Below are 23,906 nucleotides of genomic sequence, written 5' to 3' on the forward strand. Positions count from 1 at the left end.
CGCTTTCTCAACGTGGCTTCAGTGTCCTTGGTCTAACCAAAAGGTTAGAAAGTTTTTATCCCGGGTTGTTCAAAATTCTGCTTATAAAACATCCCCGGCATGGAACACTTTCCCACAAAGAATCTGTCAGTTTTATCTGTATGCTGAATTTCTAAGGTAGCTAATATGCCTTGCGTCTAGATGCCCAGTTATCAGGAAGAAGACGCAGCCTCCGCACATCCTTTGGTTAATTAGATCTGCTATGAAATCATTCATTTGATGTCCACCTAACGAAGCTAATAAAAGCTTCCTCTGAAGCCGGCTATTCTTCGTACCTCAAGTACTGTACCTCTCGCTCAGCGACGCTGGCAGCCGATCTAACAGACTTATTATCTTCCAAGTTCTGATGTCTATTTTCACGCTCCGTTGATTTCATTAGATACAAAATAAAATCACTACTTATTAAAATTGCATTAAAGTCCTAACTTAAACTGACAAAAGCTTAGAAACTTAGAGGCCAGGCTGTTGTTCAGCCTCCCGTATATGAGAAATTCCTGCATTTTGCAGACTGAGTGGATTGGGCCTGTTCTGTACTTTAGGGCCTAAACATTCGGTGTTTCCCCAGGCTGGGTGGGGAGCCAGCGGTGCGAGCTGCCAGTGAAATTACTTGGTTTCTCATCAGTCAGTGATTCAACCATATTTTAATGGGTCAGCGGTTATTTTCTGATTTCCGGAATCAAATGAGGCAAACGTGAGGATGGGAAGAGAGACAATTTTTACATGGCCAACTGCAAGGCCTTCAGAAAAGATCACCAGTAGAGATGTCTCCACGGTCGATGCTTTGGGGCTGCTTATCGAGAGGCCAGGAGATTGGTTATACTTCTATATCACATCATCAACGTCACTTCCCCCAGAGAATGTCAAAAACAAAAAATAACCCAAACCAGCCTTGGTTCTTATGGAAAACAGGAACAGAGGGTTAAGCGGCCACGACTTTCCAAAACCAGTGTGTAACCTGACTGTATCCGGGGGAGAGAGGCAGAGTGGGCATCTGAGGGACGCTTGGAAGCACAAAGCTGGTGGTTGCACAGGGGAAAAGGTGTTGGCTGAGAAAAGAACTCTGTCCCGGGCGCGGATCGGGGCGAGCTTGTGACCTTCAGCCAGTTTTTCTGTGGACTTTAGCGTCCTCATCTGTAAAATGGAGCTGTCGTACCACATTATACTATTACTCTTCACCAGACAACTCAGTGTGTGCGTGTGTATGTGTGTGCACGTGTACATGTGTCTTTGTGCGTGTGTGTGTGTGTAAATTCTAAAAGCTGCCCTCCTCAAAATTGCCCCTCCTTGAATTGAGTACCACTGTTCTAACCCATCCTTCCTGCGGCTGCCAGGGAATGTCTCCTTTGGTCCCCACATGAGGAATTTTGTTCTGATCACCTTGAAGACTGCAGTTCTGACAGCCTCTAAATCAGTGTTTAGGAGGACAGTGGCCAGTCATCACATGCATCAGAGAAGGGAAAACTCTGCCTCTTCTCCTCCCCTCTTCCCCAAATTCCGCATCCCCTGATTTCCATTTGAACTCTCCCAGCTGATTCCTGAAGTTGGGACCTCAAGGCAAAGATCCAGGAGGTGACAGGACACTGTCCCTGATGCACTCACTGAGATCCTGGCGGGCGCACAGCAGCATTCTGGGTGCCGTGACATTCTAATGAAAATTGCCACGCAGTTGAAGAATGATACAAAAAAGTTAAAGAAAAACTGACAACAGAGCCACTGTTTATTGACTGCTTGTTTTGTCTGAGATGCTGTGATAAAATACTTATATACACTATCTTGACTCCTTATGACAACCTAGTAGACATTATTATCCCATATTACAGATGAGAACACTGAGACTCAAAGAAGTTAGGCAATTTTCCCAAGGCCTCAGAGCTCCCTAAGCGGTTGATCCAGGATTGGAGACAAGCAGAGCTCTTTGCCACCTGGCCAAAGAGGAATCATGGAGCAGACTGTCTTTTGGTCTGTGTTGCAAACAATTTATGGGTCACGAAAATAATTCAGAGGTTAAGGACAGTATTAAAAAAGTAGAATAGACTAGAAAATATCAGAGGACCTCTCATGTTTCGTGAGTGGCACACATGCACAAGAGTTTGCGTGTGTGTGTGTGTGTGTGTGTGTGTGTCTGTGTCTGTGTACAGGGTTGTAATGTAAAATCGGTTTCCTACTGTGAGTTGTGATTTTAAAAAATGTTTGTAAAACTCTGGCTTGGAGAAGTTAATGAATGAGATGGAGTGAAAAGGGCTAGGTGTTGGGGAGTCTAGGTTTTTCCATCCAGAAATTGACCATGAATTAGTTTTTTCATTTCAAATGCTCTCATTACATCTCTCTCTTCTTTTATTATCGTTCTTTCTAGCTCTGACATTCTATGATCTTTTGAGAAGCACACACAGTTAATTTGTGTCTTAGCAGTTTAGAGCATGACCAGGTCACTGGGCACCGAGGAGCTTTATGCGGGATGTCACCTGAGCAGAGAGGAGGAGGGTGTCTTTCCTGGGCAGGGCGACCAGCTGAGTCAGGGCCTGGAAGTGGGGATCCGGGAGTACAGGAGTGCAGGGGTAACACAGGAGGGGTGAGAATGCAGCACTGCCCATGCTGGGCTGTGGGGGCTGAGGCAAATCTTGGCAGTGGGAAGCGAATGAAATCTTTGGGTCAGGAGAACGGATTGATAAAAGTGCATTTGATGCTGGGATTGCAAATTTCTCCAAAGCTAGGCAGGTACCATGAACGAATGAAGTGCACCAGGTGTGGGCTCTGGTGAGCTGTCCATCACATGGTCCCACTGAGGGGACAGCCACCCCTAAGCTCTGGAAGATTACCTTAGGAGAATACAACTCCAGTGTTGCTAGATCTTCTGATTTTTGAACAGAAATCTGAATTTTTATGTGAAATCTCTGGATTGGCAACGTAGACAACTGTATTAGTTATGGTAAAAGGCAATGCTGCTGTAACAAATACATTTCAAAATACAGTGGCTTTAAGAAGACGGACATTTATTTCTCTGAGGTTGTGGCCCAGGCTGGTGGGCTGGGAGGTTGGGGGCCAGCTGAGCTCCACATGGTCATTCAGGGACCACGCTCCCTCCATCTTGCTCTGCCATCCCTTAGGGGACCGTCCTTAACTGCACGATCAAAGCTGGGTCACCAGCCTGTCTGTGGTCCAGCACCTCTGCAGCTGCGGTCTTTCTGTCTTTGATCGCTCTCATTTCTCCCTCCCTCACTCCTTCTTTCCTTCTCTTCCCCTCCATCCCCCTCTCCTTTCTTTCCTTCCTTTTCTTGCTTTATCTTCTTCTCATTTTATTCCCTCTTATATAATATACCACACATTAGAAAAGTACATAAAATATACATTATAATAAACACCCTCTACATTAAGGAATGTAATATCGTGAGCTCCTTGAAAGCACCCCAACATGCCTTCTCAATCATCATTTGCTTCCTCCTCCACAGAGGTAACCACTACTGACTTTCATGGAAAGTATTTTCTTGATTTAAAAAACATAATTAAAAAATATGTAAAGAACATAGTGTAATTTCTCCTGTTCTTGAACTTCATAGGAATGAGACAATACTGTATGTCTTGCTTCATTTTTACTTAACAGTGTCTGTAAGATTCATGTTTTTGTTTATACTCTAGTTCATTTGTTTTCATGTCATATTCCATTGTTTGACCATATAATTTATTGATCTGTTTTGGATTTTATAAACACTTCTGGTCTGTCTCCTGGTGCCCATGTCCACAGATGCTCTAGCAAATATGCCCTATGAGTAGAACTGCTGGGTCATAGCAATGAACTTTTTCAAGTTTATTAGATAATGTCAAAACTTTTTTCCAAAGTAGCAATAGTTTATGATTCCCACCAGCGGCGAATGAGAGTTCCCTTCCTCACCAACAGTTGGCACTGCCAGATTTTTTATGTTTTTAGCACTTTGGTGGTGTGTAGTAATATTGCTTTCTGGTCTTTAATTGCATCTCCTTGATTACTAATAAGATTGAGCATCTTTTCGTATATATTGGCAGTTTCAGTTTATTCCTTTGTGAAGAGCCAATTCAAATCTTTTGCAGTTTTTTCTATTAGGCCACCTGCCTTTTTCTTACCGAGCTGTGAGAATTCTTTGTGTAAAGTGGATTGAAGTCCTTTGAGACTTACATGTGTTGCAGTATCTTCTCTCATTCCACGGTTTGTATTTCCATTTCCTTTATGCTATTTTTCTGCTGAACAGAAGCTCTTATTTTTAATGTAGTTAAATACATATATATATATTTTTTCTTCATGGTTAGTGCTTTTTTATGTTTACAATTTTTTTTTCTCTGTTGAGATCATTAAGCTATTCTTCTATGTTATCTCCTACGAGCATTAGTGTTTCACCTTTCACATTCAGGTTTGTAATTTGGCTGGGCTTGAATTTTATGTATTGTATGAGATAGGTGTTCAATGTCATCTTTTTCCATATGGACATTCAATTGTCCTAGCATTATTTATTGAGAGACTGTCTCTGTCCTACCCCTTTGCAGTGGCAACTACGTCACAGCTCGGTCCATATATGTATGAGTCTGTGAAGGAGCTACCTGGTCTATTCCAGTCCATGCTTGATTTTTCTGTTCCTGCACCAATATCACACTGTCTTAATAATGAGAGCTTTATACCAAGTCTTGATATCTGCAACAGCAAGTCTTCCTACTTGTTCTTTGAGGTATGCTTGGCTTTGCTTGGTCCTCTACACTGTATATCCACTGTGAATGAAAAATGGTGCTTGCCTTCTCAGTAAATAAAGGATGCTGTAGCCATCAAGTCACTACAGCCACCCGTGATGGTGAGCCTTGAGGGAACTCAGGATGGAGACAAACAGGCTGCCCATGAAGTCACCCCCGATGGTGCACCCTGAGGGGACTGGGGCTGGGAAAGCACAGGATAGTGACCTTACCTAGCTAGCTGAGATACATATCAAAGGAATGATTTCAATGAGCCCAGACTCTTGCATCTTCCCATACATTAGGAAAGTGCTAATTTCATTAACTTGAGGTGGCTGGTTTTCTTTAATTAGCAGTAATCTTTTGATGTTCCAACTACCTGGTGTTTTGTTGCAAAAGCCCCTATGTATCCTGGGTCCTTCCTTCCTTCCTTCCTTTATTTATTTATTTTATTTGGTTGTGCCGGGTCTTAGTTGCGGCAGGCGGACTCCTTAGTTGCAGCATGCCTGTGGGATCTCATTCCCTGACCAGGGATCTAACCCAGGCTGCCTGCATTGGGAGCTCAGAGCCTTAGCCGCTGCGCTACTGGGGAAGTTCCCTCCCTTTCTTCCTCCAGTCAGTCCCTCAGAGCTATCTATTGGCTGCATCCCAGGGTTAACTCCTCAGTTTTGTCTGCCAAATAAAACATAATTCTCAACTTTTAGGCTGTGCATTTTTTTTTCAGTTGACACCACGAACTTTCAGTAAGTGGGTATGTTAATCCGAATAACCAAGTTTGTCACTAATGAAAGCAGTGCCTTCTGAGTAGAACATTTATAAGGATTTGCATATGTTACCCGCAAATGGCACTCTAGAAAACACGATACAAATGTGTACCCCCAAAGCAGGTCAGAACAAGATTTAGCATGGAGAAGGACCATTTATATGTTTTGTGATCTAATTTAGGTGGTGGTATAATGTTGACCTCATGCCTCTAGTAGCTGTTCAAAAAGTATGTGCTGAATATAAGAATCTTTTGTATGAATAGAAATACCGAGTGTAATGGCAAGCAGCCATTTCCCTTCTCATTGTAACTGTATGTGTGTGGCACTCATGTGGTTTTGATGTTTGAAAATAATTGATTATATACTATTCTGAAAAGAAGAACGAGATACACTTAAAAGCAAATTGAGTGTTTTAAAAAGGTCTTTCTTAACTCTAAACCTTAACAACAAAAGCGAAGTGTATGTATGTATATAGTTCACAGAAGCGTTTCAATGGAATTATCAGATTTGGGGTGCATGGAGTTTGCCAGCATCTTTTGCAACGCTCATGAGCATGGAATGGAAATGTTTACTGTTAAGTTAAGAAGGAAATAGCATGAAGTTGTTCAGTGAGCTGGAGCCAGGGCTGCAGGTTGAGCATAACTGCTTTGGGTTGCACAGGCGTAAACACAAACCCTCAGCAACGGAGAAGCTAGAAACTGGAGGATTAATATTAGACATACAATCCTAAACGAAAACCGGAACACAGAAACCAATCAGTGGCTCTAATAAACCGTGTGGTTCATGACCTAACATAACTGAATGGGGTGATCTGGGATGCCAGATGGAAAGCGTAATAAACAAACAAAAAACCCCACTTCAGTCTCTGTTAATGAGCATTCTGACCCTAATCTAATCACATGCAAATCAGGAACTCACCACACAGGGGAAGGAATTCATGGGGTAGAATCTGCATTGTACCAGGAAGACCCGGAACTGGACCCCTAAATGTTAATGGAGTAATTAAATGGAGGAAAGTTGCAAAATCAAATTTTACAGTCAAGATGTTTGTACATTCCCTCATTCATTCACTCAACAAATATTCAATCTTTGTTCAGTGCCTCCATAAGCAAGGCACTTGTGCTAAGTCCTAAAGCAGTTTTAAAGATGTACATGATGGTATTATAAAACGTTCAGACAGATTTCTTCAGTGGCAATCTACTTTTAAATTGTTACATTTCTCATAAAATACAGTCCTTGTCTTTGAGAAACTTCAATTTCTGGCACGGTGTTTCTTAAATACTAGGAGCCCTACCACTCATGGTATGTCAGATTGTTTTCAGGAAAATGAGGAATAATTTTCAATTTTTGTCTGGGGCTGGTCTGTCTTTAATACCTACTAATTTCCCCCTCCTTTAAAAAACAAAACAAAAAAGCAAAAACAAAACAAAAAAGCAAAAACAAAACAAAACAAGACAACAAAAACACAAAAAAACAAAACAAAAAAGAAACCAAAAACAAAGAGAGGCTATAATCTAATTGAATTTAATAACTTCCTTTTGTTTTTTGTTACATTTATATTTGGTTACTTTTCATTTGTAAAAATTGATAATGGTTTTCCATCTATAGTGGTGATATACAATTTCTCTCTAAAATATAGGTTAGCTCTTGAACAGTGAATCAGATAAAATAAAATATTAAATAAACATAAAACAGGTGGTATCTGGCCACGACAAGAAGGAGTGAAAGTGGAAGAGGAATAAATGAGGTTTGGTAAACTGCCAGAGGAGAAGTAAGACATGCACATACATATCTGCTCAGCTAACCCAGTGGTTCAGACATGAGCTACAGACAGAAAGAGCTCTGGGCATTGGCTGCTTTTCTTCCTGTAGTAATCACGGAAGGCTCCCTGGAGGAGGCTTTTCAGCCTATCTATGGATGGGGACTAGCGTTGGAGCCAAGGGCCTTGCAAAACGGGGGAAATGACTGAAAGCCTGAGGGTCAAGGCATGTGCTGCTGTTGACAGTGGTCCCCCCATTTAAGTGCATCAGAATCAGCTGGAGAGCTTTTCCAGGACCCTGCCCTTGGAGATAATGATGCTGTGGGTCAGAGGAGGGGAGTGTTTAAACCTCACTTTGAGCAGGTCCTTGGACCACAATTTGAGAGGGCCTGTGAATCTAGAGACTAAACACAGACCTCGAGGTCAGAGCCCATTGAGCACTGAGTCAGCATCCCTCTTGTGGTCATAAACTTGCAACATGGCTGGGCTGCTTCCACTTTCCTGCGTCTTCACTGCAATCCCGGCTAACATCAGTTTCAGCACTCTCACGTGGCCCATGAGGCTTATACACATATTTGCTACCGGTTTGGTGGTGTTTTCGTGGGCGAGATTGGGAGGAGGATGCTTGGATGTGGGAAGATGGAGAGAGAAGACCTGCTATGAGTTCTCTGTTCATGCTTTCTATATAAGCCTCGTGCAGGGCTAGGCATCCAGTACTGGGTCCCTGGAGGACAGGATGAAATAAGGATGCTAAAATTCTGCTGGACCTAGCTATTCATGGGTAAAATTAGTGCCTCATTTCCAGTCTTCGTGAAATTTCTATCCTTCTCTGGTGGGAGGTTATAAGGACGAGCTTCTGTAAAGTGCTCTGAAAGTGAACCATGATTATGCAAACAGATGACATTATCTACCTTCTACTGACAGCAAGAATTGGTGATGTGGGGAGTCTTGCAGGTAAATAAAGACTTTTCGAATCAGGAGGAAGCATTGGATTAGACTAAATGTGAGCCCCCAAAGCACACAGTGCATATTCAGCACTTTGACTTGAACTACCAGATGGATAGTAATCTGTTAGGGGATATTCTGAGTGGGTTATTTAAAAGGATGTAAAAGATTGCTGACCCAGGCTGGGACTGTGGGAAAGCTGTGGGCACATCTGCAGCTATTGAGTACATATTTCTAAGGGTTTCCCGCAGAACATAAGTAAACAATTGTCTGCCTGAGTGATATGGGAGTTTCATAATAGCCATAAATACTTAAGGTGATGGCCAGTGTGGTTGGACATATGCAGCTGTGTGCAGAAACAATGTCGTTCAGCCAAAACATACCAAATGGCACCATCTCTCTTGGGTTCTTCTCCAACACAGCACACCAGGCAGAAGGGCAAAACTTGAGCCATGGATACCCAAGTGCTCTGATGTGGTGACATCGGCAAAAATGCTGCAAATAGGGGAAGATGTTGTGCCTTTCACGTCATTATGGACAGAGTTCAACAGGCCAGGGATCCAAAAGCCTGCAGAGCAGTGCCATGCGTATTAATTGAGAAGAATTAATTTTCACCAGAAGGAGAGGGCTTTCTTCTGTCATTAGTGACCATTATTCCCACTTTGTTGGTACTGCCATTCTGTCTAGCACATCATCATATGCTATGATGCTGTCCATCATATCTTCATTCTCTGGGTACAGAGTCCAGGCAGTGGCAATGGCTGAACGTTGCGTCTGTATAATGAGTATAAAGCCATGACCACTATGGTCTGGGCAGAGGAGATTTGAGGGAAAAAGAAGCAAAACATCCATCATTAAAACGATAATGGAAAAACAAATCTGGATGAACCCAGATGTTTGTCATAAAAATCAAAACAGATAGTTTAGTATAATAAATTCCTAATTTCTTATGTTGTACTGAAATTTCATCGAGTCAATTAGATCCTGAAATAAATGAGAAGTGGGGCATTGGCTGGAGGTGAAGAGAATGATGTATTTTTGTACGAAGGCTAGGAGTTTAGACATTTATTGGATTGGAATTTGACCTGTGGCATTAAAATGTACATTGTCTCCCAAAACTGTAAGTGGGGCACGGATTTGCAGAAGAAACTTTTCTGCATAAAAAGTTGTGTCCTAACAATGAAATCTTGCATAAAAATAGACAGCTAACAAGGCGAAGGAAAAGAAACACTCAACAGATCAACAGAACATTTTGTGCTCTCAAAATGGAAGTGGCAGAAACCATGCTTAAGCCAAAAGGTTGCTCCTTTGAAGGAAGTAAAGCCACTTGTAACGTCGTGACTGAGAAAAGAGAAATCTGTCGAAAGACAAGGATATATCATCTGAAAACTAATGAGACGTTACATTCTGAGCCAAAATTGCATCCAACTTTTCAGCGTGTAACTAGGCAAGATCTGAGCCAAAGTATAAAGAGTTGACCTAAAACTTTGGGAATTCAGAACTCAGAAGCTGCCATAGAAGATGAAAGCGGGGCGTGGGGCAGGGAGGGGGGAAGACCAACTATAGACGGAGGAGATGCAGAATGAAACTATCTAGGTTAAGACCTACTTTCTTTCTCCGATATTTTCCCCGGTTGGATTTTCTATCTTGTGACTGCCAAAACAATGTATGCATGAAATTCTACATTCCCCTGCATTCAGCGACACACCATAGAAATTACTCACATAAGCATGGAGGTGACCCGTGGAAAATCACTGGCTCTCTGCATAATAGTTTGTCTATAAGTTACAAGGACGGAGATAACTTGGCCCAGAATAGAATTTGCTTTTGTGCGTGGCGCTGAGTACCCTGAGACTCACAACATGCCCAAAGCACTCGTCTTTCTTCAGAAAAAACTGATGTCACGATGGGTTGCTACTGTAATTAAGTGCGGGCATAGTTTCTTTTTTTTTGTTTCTATTTAATGTCAGCAAAGCAGCTATTTCTATGGCTTTAGGTAAATACAGAAGCTGAGAGTGAAGGACTAGTTCTGGAAATTTGTATTATTTTTACTTATTTTTGTGCCAAGAACATTCTCTCGTGTGGTTGTGCAGGTTGTATTCTGCACAAAGTTTCCAGCGTCTGCTCCGCTGGCTGCGCACCCTGGCCTGGGGCTGTACCTGGGGTGGGGACGGTGGGGAGGAAGCATTTCTTATTAATATGTGTGCTAGCAACTGCTCCAGAAGGAGCCTGTACTAGCCACCTGATAATCCTGCGCGACAGAAAAGGGAGTGAAAAACCAGTCACCCACCTGCGTGACCTTAAGTTATTTATTTAAGTGTTCATTCATTAACACCAGAATGGCTGCTACCGGGCTTCCCAAACTCTAACGTGCAGACCAGTCACTCAGTGACCTTGTTAAAATGCAGATTCTGATGGAAGCCGTTGGGAGGCCTGAGATTTTGCATTTCCAACAAGCTCTCAGGTGACCTTGATTCAGCCAATCCACTGACCATATTTTGAGTAGCAAGGCCCAGGGGACGTCAAGGAGAAGATGCCCTTCACCTGGGGTGGGGGGCAGGAACTGTTATTTACTAACCGCTCGGAGCCACGCTGTGTGTCTTCCTCCTGCACTTGCCCTGGCTTTTACTAGCCATTCGAGGAGATGGCTATTATTATCCCATTACTACAGATGGAAAACTGAGGCCCGAGGAGATGACATACTTTTTCTGGGAACATAGAAACAGTAAGTAAACTTGCAGGGAATTGAATCCAGGGCTGATTTCAAATTCTGTACATGAACCACTATATCTTTTTTTTTTCATTTATTTTTTATTTTATAAATTTATTTATTTATTTTATTTTTGGCTGCGTTGGGTCTTCGTTGCTGCGTGCAGGCTTTCTCTAGTTGCGGCGAGCAGGGGCTACTCTTTGTTGTGATGCGCGGGCTTCTCATTGTGGCGGCTTCTCTTGCGGAGCACGGGCTCTAGGCACGCGGGCTTCAATAGTTGTGGCTCGCGGGCTCTAGAGCGCAGGCTCAGTAGCTGTGACACACGGGCTTAGCTGCTCCGCAGCCTGTGGGATCTTCCCGGACCAGGGCTCGAACCCCTGTCCCCTGCATTGGCAGGCGGATTCTTAACCACTGCGCCACCAGGGAAGCCCCATGAGCCACTATATCCTGTTTCTCCATCTCAAGGAACTTAATTTCTTCTATCAATAAAGAGAAGGTTTTCCAATTGACGGCCTTTTATCAGAGACTGTGTTACCTGTGGTAGAAGTCACATGGAAGGCATGGGGGTATTGCACTAGACAGCTCTTTATTTGTTTTAAGCAGAATTCTATTACCGCACAGACATGTGGATGTCCCACGGAGTTTCTACCAGTGTGACGTTATCTCTGCTTCCTCATGACAGTTGATTTTGGTGACTGGTTGATCATTTTTACAGTACTTCCGATCACGGACTAAAACCCCAGTGGCAAAGCTTCTCCGGTTTTTCAAATGTTGTGTTTCAAAAATACAGTGAAAGTCATTGCTCCTGACCGACTGGGGCCAGGTGAGTGATGTGTCCTGAAGGTCCACGGCGAGGCAGTTGGCCATCCCTCAGGGCCTATAGGGAGGTCCAACTTCCAGGCATCCAACTGTTGGGGGACAGGCTCTCCATGGAGAGAAGAGATTTGCTCCAAGGAGCAATTCCTGCAAACTGGAGCTCCAGCCTGGGGATGAGGGTGGTGGTTGCAGCAAGGCACGCTGCCCACTCCCAGTTCAAGTCCATTTAGTGTGTTCATAGCTCACAAGTCCTGGGCAACTGAGGGGGAGAGCGGGGGTGGGGAGGGGGAAATGAAAGGATTTGCCAAATGCTTCAAGACCACTTTCTAGCTGAGGATAGCACAAGACACAGCTCTTACTGCTGTTGGGAGATGTTTGGCATGGAGATGTGAAAAGAGTTGACAGAAGCTGAGTCTCTTGTTTCCAGGCAGTCATTTCTCCAAGAAGCCTCTTCCTAGAAGGGATTCATCCCTACACACTTGGGCATGAGAAATAGCTTAATGCAGCGTGCTGAGATGAGCCATCAGGCCAGACCATCAGAGTGGTAGATGTAGCCCACACTAGTCTACCTTTCCTGAACTGAGCATTGATATTATGACATTAGATTGCATTGACTGGGCTTATAAGAACCAGTACCTACTGCCCCACCTCTATAGTTTTTTTTATTGTAGATTGTGGAGACATATTTAAGGACATAGTACACTTTCCATGCTGCGTAATTCCTTTTTAAGGATCCACAGTAATTAGCCAACAAATATTTATTGAATGCTTATATGCCAGATAGGATGCTAGTATTAGGAAAAAAGCAGTGAACAAAGAAATCACATGAATGAGTCTTACAATACAAAGAAGAGAAATTATTTTCTTAGTTCTCTATGTCAGGCAAAGCTGTCAATCTCCTGAGCAACTTTCCTTCTTTACAATGTCTACTAGGAAGCTCAGAGCCAATTTTTGGACTCACCTCTCGCAATTGCACAGGACCTCATGAAATGAATTGTTGTACAGACCATACCCCTGGCTTCATGTTATTTTCCCCTTTGATCATCTTTCTTGTGTTTATCTCTGTGGGCCTCACATTCCTGCTATTTTTTTTTTTTTGAATGGGAGGTTATAATTAAATAATAATAAAAGAGCCCAGCAGATCAGGGGTTATGAGTGAGCAACCCAATCAGTGTTAGTGTGAGATAATGAGAAATATACATACATTGGTCTCTGTCCTTGGTTCCCGGCACAGGACTCCTAAAACCCTTGCAATTTCCTAAGTGATAAGAGTACTAGGAGCATCTTTTGTTCTAATGAGGTGACTCTGGGTGGGCTTCTGAGTGGCTCCTGGATAAGGGCTGGTCACCAGAAGGACAAGCCGTATTAGAAACTTAGAATTCTCAGCCCCAGCCCCCATCTTCCAGCGAGGGAAATGGAGTTAATCATTGGTCATGACAACATGAGAAGCCTCCATACATTCCAACAGGAGGGGGTTCAAAGAACTCCTCACCGGTGAACATGTGTTGGTGCCGGGAGAGTGGTGAGCCCAGAGAGGGTGTGCAAGCTCCGTGCCCCTTCCTACATACCTTGCCCTGTGCATCTCTTCCATCTGGCTGTTCACCCATATACTTTATCGTATCCTTTTACGATAAACCGATAAACATAAGTAAACTTCTCCTGAGTTCTGTGATCCGTTCTAGCAAATTAAGTGAACCCGAGGAGGGGGGTCGTGGGAAACCTCTCACTTAGGACCGATTGGTCAGAATCCCAGGTGGCAATCTGGATTTGCGATTGGCATCAGAAGTGGGGGGTAGTCGAGTGGGACTGAGCCCTTAACCTCTGGGATCTGACACTATCTCCAGGCAAAGAGTGTCAGAATTGAGTAAAGTTGCTGGACACCCAGCAGGTGCCACAGAATTGCTTGGTGTTGGGGAAAGAATCCACACTTTTGGTGACCTGGAGTGTCAGAAGTGAAGAGAGTAGCAGAGTGTTCTGTGGAGGAGAAAGACACAGGTGGGAACCTGTGGGTTCTTCTCATCCAGCTGGTGATAAATAAGGCCAGGGAGAGGTGTGAGCGGTGAGGTCACTGGTGCTGGCAGGCGTTCCCCAGAGGGGAATCTTGTGGGTCCACAGTGACACAGACAGGCCTGGATGGAAACTGGCCGGGTAACCCAGCCTTACATCTTTTCTCGACAGACTATGGTGCTGGTGCTGTTGTAGAGGCTGGGCTGGAGTTCCTCAGGATGACTGGTGGCTACGTACTAGAATTTGAAGGTGGGAACTCAAAAGAGTTTCTTCACAGCCGTCAGACGATTCAGGTTTTCTTTTTTGACAGTTAAGGCAAGCCCCTCTTCCCCCCCCACCCCAAACTTGACTATTTCATTTCAGCTTTTAAACTCAATTAAGCAGAGCGGTTACCTCTGGAGGTTCGTGGGCTCTGTGGTGGGTTCATGAGTATTCATTATATTATTTAAAATCATATAAAAAAGAAAAGAGCCACCCTTGGACTAATGACAACAGTGTGTTTTAAATCAAGGATTATGATTAATCCAATTCTGTGTACTCAAGTTCCCCTGACAATGCATATTCGCTGAAACGATGACTGACTGAATCTATCTTGGTGCCCGGGGGGGAGGGGGGCAGGCGTTCCCCAGAGGGGAATCTTGTGGGTCCACAGTGACACAGACAGGCCTGGATGGAAACTGGCCGGGTAACCCAGCCTTACATCTTTTCTCGACAGACTATGGAGGAAGGTCTGGGAAGATCTCTCTGCCACATCCCACAGGCTGGGCCCTGTGCCTACAGCACCTCAGAACGTTTGGCCTCCTATCTGTCCAGGATTAGGTAAATGCCACAGCAAGTTTCCAACAGCAGTTTCCTTTCCACAGCCCAGACCGCAGAGGATGGACTGAGGAGCCTCGTGGAAAAGACTCTGAATTGCAATAAACTCAACAGTGAGCTGAAATTAAGGACAGCCCTGTGGCCTGACTCCTCTGACAACGAAATTATGTGACTTCTTATAGGTCTGGGTCATTGCTATGCTAACGGGATAAGTGGCTTAAAATGAAAGGACATCCTGAACCCACGTGGGAAGACAGGCATTATCAAGTCTTTGGGTGTCATTAGTTGTGACGAAGGCTGGAATTAATCATGACACTGTGCAAAATGGTTTAAACATTTGCAAGCAAGGAGAGGGTGGAGATGCTGGAACCTGTAAATTGATACCAGCTGAGCATTCACTGCTGGGGTGGGGGGCGGGTGTCCAGCAAATGGATTTACTATTTTGCCAACTTCAGGAAAGTGTTACAGAATGGCAGACAAAACTGTTTCTATGCAAACAATTGTTTAGAAAAGGGTCCTTACAGCACATAACTGCAATTCAGGGGCTTTCTGAGTAACCACAAAGCCAGGGACTAAATTTTAAATATTCGACATTATTTTTCTTGGAACCAGGCTGAATACCGACGTCGAGGTTTTCTTGCCTCCCTAACTCCCTCTCTTCCACCAGTCTTTTAATGTGTCAATATCACTTCAGTTTCGTGGGGAAAGGGTAGAGGGAAAAAGGGAGAGGGGTAGAGACAGTAGGGGGAAGGGCAGTGGGTGGGCCCAGAAATGGAGAGATGGGAAGTCACTCCATTAAACTATCATCTTCGTCTGTAAACAGGGATTAAAAACGTCTGTCTGTCCTGACACGCTCCCAGGGGAAATGCCATGCTGCTTGAGAAAGCTGTGAATAAAATTCGATCTCTACTCTCCATTTGCACAAAATCTGTCCCAGAAACGTCTCACCCTTACATTTTATCAGAACCACGGGAGGGGGGGGGAAATATTATCTGAACTCTACCCGTGGCATTATGGATTTTTCTGGAAAACGAGGCTAGGTCAAGTTCTTGGAACATATTTCTACCCTGAAAACTCATATGAATTAAGTCACTTTCTAAGACTCCTTGCACTCCGAAGATTCGTACTTCAGTAAGACTCACTGAAGAATAATGGCGCAAACAACATTTTTTAATTTAGAAGAATCTTGCTGAGAAAGGCTGCCCCAAATAGTACAAACATAAATTCGCAGTAACTTTGTCAAATTTCTAAAAACTCCATCAGGACAGGAGGCTGAAAAACGTCTCCAGGAGATCAGTCTGTTACCAGCGGCCCGTGAGCTTCAAGACCGGTCGCAGTTCGTAGCGATTCAGCCCAGGATTCAAGTGGGGTTTAATCGTCTGGGCGTCTAGCTCCCCATCACCGTTCAATTACTGGAGGTTATTATAATTGTCCCCATTTTATGGATGAAATTGAGATACGGCTTAGTCTCTTTTGGTGAGAGATTGAGAGAGAAAGAGAGAGGAGGAGGGGAGGGAGGGAGGCAGGGAGGGAGGGAGGGCTGTTCCTCATTATCCTAAAAAAAAAAAGTACTTAAACCTTAACTTAAAAAATGATCTACTTCCAAAAACTGCGTTTCCTTTAGGGTGAAATCGTTTGATCTCATCTCTAACACCAAGGAGCAAAACAAGTATTTTACTGTAAATTGGAACAAAGAGTTACCCCCGACCCCCCATCACCCCAATTCCTGAGGACGTCAGTCACAGCGGACGCGTCATTACGATCGGAAGTGGGGAGAGCGTCTGCTGGGGGATAATAAAACCGAAGAGGCCCTCTCCATAGGTGGAGTAGAGCGGGGAGAAGACGCCCCGCTGGCACACACCTCCGGAAAACTGAAGCTTCTTCTTTGACCCAGGGGTCAGAAAGATTTATTACTTCCTCGGTGAGGGAGAAGCCTCAGGCCAGCTGGAAGGGACGAGCCGGGAGTGGGGAGCCTGAGAGCCGCGCTCGGCCTCCTCGGAGCGCTCCGGGGCGCGGGTGCGTCCTCGGTCCCCGGAGAAGCCCGGCGGTGCCGACCCCGGGGGGAGAGCGGAGTGGGAGGCCGCTGGGGGATTTCTGCCCAAACTTTATCACCAACTCTTTCCGAGAGCAAAACTGTGCGGTTGAGCACGGTAGCGGCACGGAGAATCCAAGTTTCCCAGAGGTCGGGACGCCCGAGCGCTCCGAACCCCGCGTCCGTACCCTGGCTCTTGGCGCACAGATTGCTACGGCCTACGCCGCGCGGACGGCGGCCCAAGCGGCGCCGCTGTAAATCGGAACCCGCATCTCCAACCCCCAAGGTGGCGGCGGCGGGAGCTGGGCGCTGCGAGGGGGGGCGGGCGCGGGACGCGCGGAGGAGGAGGGCAGCGCGCCGAAGGGGAGGAGCCGTAGCGACAGACGGCGGCGCGCACCAACCCGGCGCCGGCTGGCAGGAGCCGCGCAGAGGCTGGCCGGAGCGCGTTGCAGCCGCTCCGCGTAGGGAGAGTCGGGTAGCAGCATCCTCCCCGGCGCCGGCTTTCGCGCGGCGGCTGCGGCGGCGGCGGCGGCGGGGTTTTCTCTGCCCCGGTGCCTCGTTGACCCGAAGAGGCTGGTGCTGCGGGGGAGGCGGGCAAGGGAGCGCTGCGGACCCCGGCTCCTTTGCCTAGAGCTGTGTGTGTGAGTGTAGGGGGTTTCCAGGCCAGTCGGAGGCTGAGGAGCGGCGGGGGCTGCCGGCAATGCCCGCCCGGGCATCCTTCGGGTGATGGAAGAAGCAGCTGCTGCCGCCGCCACTGCAGAGTCGCGCTGCGCCCCATCTACCACCACCAGAGAGATGGGAAGATTCGGGGCGCGGAGGCCGAGAGCAAGAGAGGCGGAGCCGCTTTGCCGGGAGCTGGGTCCCGTATAAGCCCCCTCCCCCTCCCCTCCCTCGGCCAGCTTCACCCCCCAGAGCGAGGAAGGAAGCTACAGTCCCGAGAGGGCGGCGGAGACGCCGATGGAGCCGGGCGCACTGGACTCAGCGGAGCGCAGAGTAGGGCTTCGGGCCCGGTGAAAGTTTCCCTTCCCCAGCCGCAGGGCGCCCGCTGCCGCAAACTCTGCCCAGGGCTTGGGCTGCCAAGTCCCTCGGTCCCCTCGGAGGCGCGCGGACCCCGGGCGGAAAACAGCGCTCGAGAAGGCGGGGAACGAGTGACAGCAGGACTGACCGCCGGGCCGTGCTCCCGGGCCGCTCCGGGGAGCGCCCGCGGCTCCAGGTTAGCGGGGTAGCCAGGCAGACCCGAGGGTGGGCGTTAATTAGGGGGAGGAGGATTGGGGCGCACGAGCTTACTCCGCTTCCCCTCGCAGGTCCTTCTCAGAGCCGCTGCCATGGGAGAGCCAACCCTGGGCGCCGGGGACCAGCCGCCGCTGCTGCCGCGCCCGCCTCGGAGTCGCGGCCCAAGTCCCAGCGCCCGAATCCGGGCCGCTGCGTCCTCCTCCCGGGTTGCAGGGCCGCCTCCGCCACGCTGCCGGCCCGGGTTGTGCCTGTGATGAGCCGCAGCCCGCCGCGAGCCCTGCCCGCGGGCGCGCCCCCCCGGTTGCTCGCGGCCGCGCCTGCCGCCGGGCCGCGCGCCTTGCTCCCGCCGTGGCCCCGGCGCCCGGGTCGCCGCTGGCCCGCGTCCCCGCTCGGAATGAAGGTGTTCCGCAGGAAGGCGCTGGTGCTGTGCGCGGGCTACGCGCTGCTGCTGGTGCTCACCATGCTCAACCTCCTGGACTACAAGTGGCACAAGGAGCCGTTGCAGCAGTGCAGCCCCGACGGGCCGCTCGGTGCCGCGGCGGGGGCGGCCGGGGGCGGCTGGGGGCATCCGGGGCCTCCTCCGGCCGTGCAGCCCCGCGCACACACCCGCTTGGACCCCCGTACCCCATACCGCTCTCCCGTCGCCCCCGTCCGGGCGGCTCCGGCAGCTGGGGCGGGGGCGGCGGGGGCCGCAGCTCCTCCGGGTAATGGCACTCGGGGCACCGGGGATGGCGGGGACAAGAGGCAGTTGGTGTACGTGTTCACCACGTGGCGCTCGGGCTCGTCCTTCTTCGGCGAGCTTTTCAACCAGAACCCCGAAGTGTTCTTCCTCTATGAGCCAGTGTGGCACGTGTGGCAAAAACTGTACCCAGGGGACGCCGTTTCCCTGCAAGGGGCGGCACGGGACATGCTGAGCGCTCTCTACCGCTGCGACCTCTCTGTCTTCCAGCTGTACAGTCCCGCTGGCAGCGGGGGGCGCAACCTCACCACGCTGGGCATTTTCGGCGCGGCCACCAACAAGGTGGTGTGCTCGTCGCCACTTTGCCCCGCCTACCGCAAGGAGGTCGTTGGACTGGTAGACGATCGCGTGTGCAAGAAGTGCCCACCGCAGCGCCTGGCGCGCTTCGAGGAGGAGTGCCGCAAGTACCGCACTCTGGTCATCAAGGGCGTGCGTGTCTTCGACGTGGCCGTGTTGGCGCCACTTCTGCGCGACCCGGCCCTGGACCTCAAGGTCATTCACCTGGTGCGGGATCCCCGCGCTGTGGCCAGTTCACGCATCCGCTCGCGCCATGGTCTCATCCGTGAAAGCCTGCAGGTGGTGCGCAGCCGGGACCCCCGAGCGCACCGCATGCCCTTCCTGGAGGCCGCTGGCCATAAGCTGGGCGCCAAGAAGGAGAGCATGGGTGGGCCTGCAGACTACCACGCCCTTGGCGCCATGGAGGTCATCTGCCACAGCATGGCCAAGACGCTGCAGACGGCCCTGCAGCCCCCTGACTGGCTGCAAGGCCACTACCTGGTGGTGCGGTACGAGGACCTGGTGGGAGACCCCGTCAAGACCCTACGGAGGGTGTATGACTTTGTGGGGCTATTGGTGAGCCCTGAAATGGAGCAGTTTGCCCTCAACATGACCAGTGGCTCAGGCTCCTCCTCCAAGCCTTTCGTGGTGTCGGCACGCAACGCCACGCAGGCCGCCAATGCCTGGCGGACCGCCCTCACCTTCCAGCAGATCAAACAGGTGGAGGAGTTTTGCTACCAGCCCATGGCCGTGCTGGGCTACGAGCGGGTCAGTAGCCCTGAAGAGGTCAGAGACCTCAGCAAGACCCTGCTCCGGAAACCCCGGCTCTGAGACGGGTTCCCGGGAGACCAGACTCCCTGTGGTGACACCCACAGAAGGATTGTGGTGTGTTTCAACAAAAACAGCCCAGATCCAAACTGAGGAAGCCCACACATTCTGTTATAGATCCATAATATAAATAACCACGCAGGCACTTGCTGTCAGTGTTTTGAGTCATTGAATTTCAAGGAACAGCCACAATACACACATCTCAGAAAAGGCAAGGCTTGAAAGTTTTGACCCGCCGCCCTTCCTCTTCTCTCCCCTGCCTTTTCTCCCTTTTCCTACCCTCTCCCCTACCTGCCTTCCATTTTGAAGTGGGATGTTGATTAAATCAAGATCCAGTAACCCAAATCTTGTTTCCAAAATTTTCGTGGTATCTGTGAACACGTAGAAGAGTCATTTGGATGTCGGGGGTAGGGTGGGAGGTGTGGGAGGGTGGAGAAAGGGGAAGTGGTCCAGGAGCAGCAAAAGCCCCACTGGGCACGCTAAACCAAGGAGGCATTCTTCTAAGTAGACTTTTGTGTAAAAAGCAAAGGTTATATGTGAGTATTAATAAAGAAAATAATAAATAATATTCTTTTTTATATTTGCCTCCATTACTTTGGATTTGCCTGTGTTCCTTGTCCTGTGCAGCTTCAGACAGAATCTGCTTCTCCTCCCCCCACCCCCTTTTCCTGTCTGTTTCCTAGAAAACAGCTAAGATGGGTGGGAGCAGCTTCAGACTCCTTGATAAGAGCCTTGGAGTCGTGTTCTCCCATGTAAATCACAGCCTGTCAGGTGCCCAGGAATGGGGACAAATCTTCAGATTCTAAAGGCAAAAACCAAGCAGGGCAGTGGAGGAAAAAGCACAGCGCTACTTTCCTGTTCCACTTGGAGCACAGAAAGGAAGAAGCAACCCCTTGAGGATCTGAAGGCATTCGGTTTTGATTACCCTTGAGTTAACACTGGGAAACCTTGAAGCAGAGACCAGTGTTTTGGTCCTGAGGTTAGTTCGGAAAAAGGATTTTTTAAAAAAGAGAAGTATGTAGTTCAAAAAACTTCTGATGATAAGAACACAAACCTCAAAAATTAGCGTGAACGTTTTGTTGGCAACGGTAGCAAGTTCTTTGGTTAGAAAAGTGACAGAAGTATTTGAGTTTGGAGCGTTTTTCTGCCTCTGACACAGTCCACGGAGGCATATGAAAAGGGAAGTTTGATCTGGGAACTGTAAGGGCACCCACAGGTTATCCCCCTTATTCCTGGCTGCCCACCCAAATTAGTGCAAAAGAGAATGTGAATTTATAATGGTTTACTTAGGTTGCTTGTGGGGGTACATTGCTTTTCTTTTTATGTTTTCTGAAAATTGCAAAGAAGCTATGTGTTGCTGACAGTATAAGTCTTCAACCAAGAACTTCTTTTAGATATGAAAATAAATTATAGGAAAGAGGAAATGACAATGAATTATGAGTTTGTATGTTGGATTTTGAGATTTGGTATTTTCCAGGGAAAAAACCATTGCAGTTTTCCTGTAGTGGTAATGGTGTTGCTGCTGTCCTGAGCCCATTTGTACGGAAGGGTTCTGCAGAATGTTGTGTTATGATAAGAAGTTACGAAGCTAAATAGGAGCAAGAGAGTGTAGTTGTATATTACATTAAATACGATACAAGTTCAAGTTCATCATAATTTTAGTTTACTGTAATTTATTGTGAGATTTGTGCAAGCCAATCTGTACAGGTTAAATGCTGAGGATTTCATTTTAAGGCAAATATAATGAAAAGGAATATGTACATGGGAAATACTTTAAGTATAATTTTTATTACAATGTGAAATCTGACTACACTTAAGAATTCCGAGAGTTTAAAAGCACAGAGGTTAAAAAAAGGGATGTATTTAGCAGTGGATTTTATAACACATTCTAGAATGGTTATTTCTTAATTTACTAAAATTGTTTATAGTAATTGTGTTGATTAATCCAGATTACAGCTATAACACGTTGATCATGGTTTCTATGATATTTTCATGGTAGCGCCTATGCCGAATTCAGCAGCAGTAGAATATTTGTAACAACTTTAAGAATACTTTCAAAGTAAATGAACAAAATAAATATTAATGTTGGATGACTAGAGATGAAACAGGTTTAGCGGGAAATTAAGGCAGCATCATTGAAAGGCAACCACTCTGAATTAAAGAACCATTTAAAAACAAATTTCATGTGGCATTAGAATCAACTCGTTTCACTTAATCACAGTAAAATTCACGCTTAGCGTTTGAGTGAAGGATTTTTAGGCAGTTGAATTCATTCTTCTCTCTGGATAGCTAAGGACTTTGATTGCATTGAAGTGGAATCACGATGATTTTGGATCTTGTATTTAAAAAATGTGAGATGCCACGTAGAGGCTTTGTAGCCTGCAGCACATTCACGGTCTCTGCTCCAATGAAATTTTAAGCTAAACGCCAACAGTTCTCCCCTTGCTGTGTTTGAACGAGGTTTCCGCCCATAATATCCTTGTTTTGTAGCAGCTGCCTTCTCTCCACTCTGCCACTCCTGGGCTCGGGAATTTGACAGGGTGAATTGTTGCTCCTGGAGATTTGTACCTCGCTGCATTCTAGGAAAGCGAGACAGGTGTAGTTCCCACAAACAGCCGAGATCGTCATATCAGTGAAGTCTGAGAAGGAGAGAAGCAATTTTGGGTGTTAATTAGCTTCTGTCAGCCCCTGGAGCAAGCAGACTTGTGCCACAACAATTTGTGACAGAGCCTGTGACCATTTCTGAAGCAGCAAATGTGAAGGAGTTCCTTTCACCGTTCCCAACTTGGCAATATGGCCATCAACAGGAGGACATATTCTTTAGAGCAGGTTATCAGAATGATTTTTATTTTCAAATTCTGCTTGACTGATAGCATGCCTGATTTACCCCATTGACTTTGGAATCCCTTTGTTAATTAGAAAGCTCTATTTGTAAAACAAAGTCGACTCAGTGCATTTAGCCAACAAATATGAATTTGGAACAAGGGCAGCAGCTCAGGCTGGGTGCTTGAGTTTCAGGGAGCTCAGGGGCACTCAAAAGGCCTCATTCAGACTGACCCGTGGGTACCCTGTGGGCGGGCATGGGGGCAAATCCTGTACCCTTCAGTGTCTACTACACAGTGGGTACTTGATAACTATTTATTAAGTGAGTGAAATATGTAACTATCCAATTTTGAAAGTGCTCAGAAGGGAAAGAGTGGCAAAACGAGTTACCTGTTTGGAGAAAGTGCCAGGTTGTTCTTCAAAGTTTGCCGAAGAGAATGGGCCTTAGGCTCTATTTAGATGTGGGGCATAGGCACGAGGAACACCTTCAAGATTTCCAGGAGGATCTGTGTTTAGTTCAATATTTCCCGCCGATGAATTAGAATTTCTGAACGTGGAGAGGTAGACGTCTCCAAATGAGGAATTCTATTTTTATTATTTGTTTTTCCAACGGCATGAACAAGATAAAAGGCAGGGATCAGAACGTGTCGGCAGAATAAATGCTGCCCTGGTACCTAAGGGGTGTTTTCATGATTGCAGAAGCCTGTGATATTTATTTATGGTTTCGAGTGCTGTGAATTTCACCCAGGCAGAGAAGGGTTACTTGCAGGAAGTGAGTCCTATTGTGGATAGTGGACGAGACAATGGCTGCCTGTCCCCACGCATCCCCTGCCTGGCCGTGGCCCGTTCTGTCCAGGATTGCTGTTGCACACTGGAGAGTTTGAAATTACTGTGAATCTGAGTGAGGCCGTTAAGTGAATATTCCCTCCGTCTGAACAATGAAATAAACATGGTGTTGGAAGCCCAGTCTCTGGAGATGACTTCAGAAAGACTAAGAGGGAAGTAAAAAGGCGTGTCTTATCTGTAGTCGTGAATAAAGATGAGGTGTCACTTTACCACCCTCCCCCGACCTCCTTCCCTTACCTCTCTACACACAGCACACGTGCCCGCCTGCACATACAAGTGTGTTTGTGCACTGTCTTGAGGTCTGGAAGAGAGAATGTTTTTATACCAGCTAATGGGTGTGTGGGGAGGGACACTTTTTGATCGCAGGCCTCTGAGAACTCGTGGGCGATGATTCTATCAGAACCAGTGACAGTTCCGTGTCAGGATCCAGCGTGGACAGGTAGAAAATGACCGTTGCAATCTGCAGAACGGCTTGAGGTAGGTGATGGGATGTCCCAAGGTAAATGCACAGCTTATAGACCCCTTTTGTCACTCACCTTGAGAAGGACCCTTTCAAATCTGTCACGGCTAAGAACACAGTTGGT

The 23,906-nt window shown here is 47.1% G+C and overlaps 1 protein-coding gene across 1 annotated transcript; it reads left to right on the plus strand.

Annotated features, from left to right (window-relative positions):
* The first annotated feature begins 18,063 nt into the window (after positions 1–18,063).
* CHST2 (carbohydrate sulfotransferase 2) lies at positions 18,064–21,826 on the plus strand. Its single transcript, XM_065876878.1, has one exon. The coding sequence runs from the start codon at positions 18,064–18,066 to the stop codon at positions 19,654–19,656; it is 1,593 nt and encodes a 530-aa protein (XP_065732950.1). The 3' UTR covers positions 19,657–21,826.
* Positions 21,827–23,906: the final 2,080 nt, after the last annotated feature.

Source organism: Phocoena phocoena, chromosome 4, assembly GCF_963924675.1.
Source record: "Phocoena phocoena chromosome 4, mPhoPho1.1, whole genome shotgun sequence".
Taxonomy (NCBI): domain Eukaryota; kingdom Metazoa; phylum Chordata; class Mammalia; order Artiodactyla; family Phocoenidae; genus Phocoena; species Phocoena phocoena.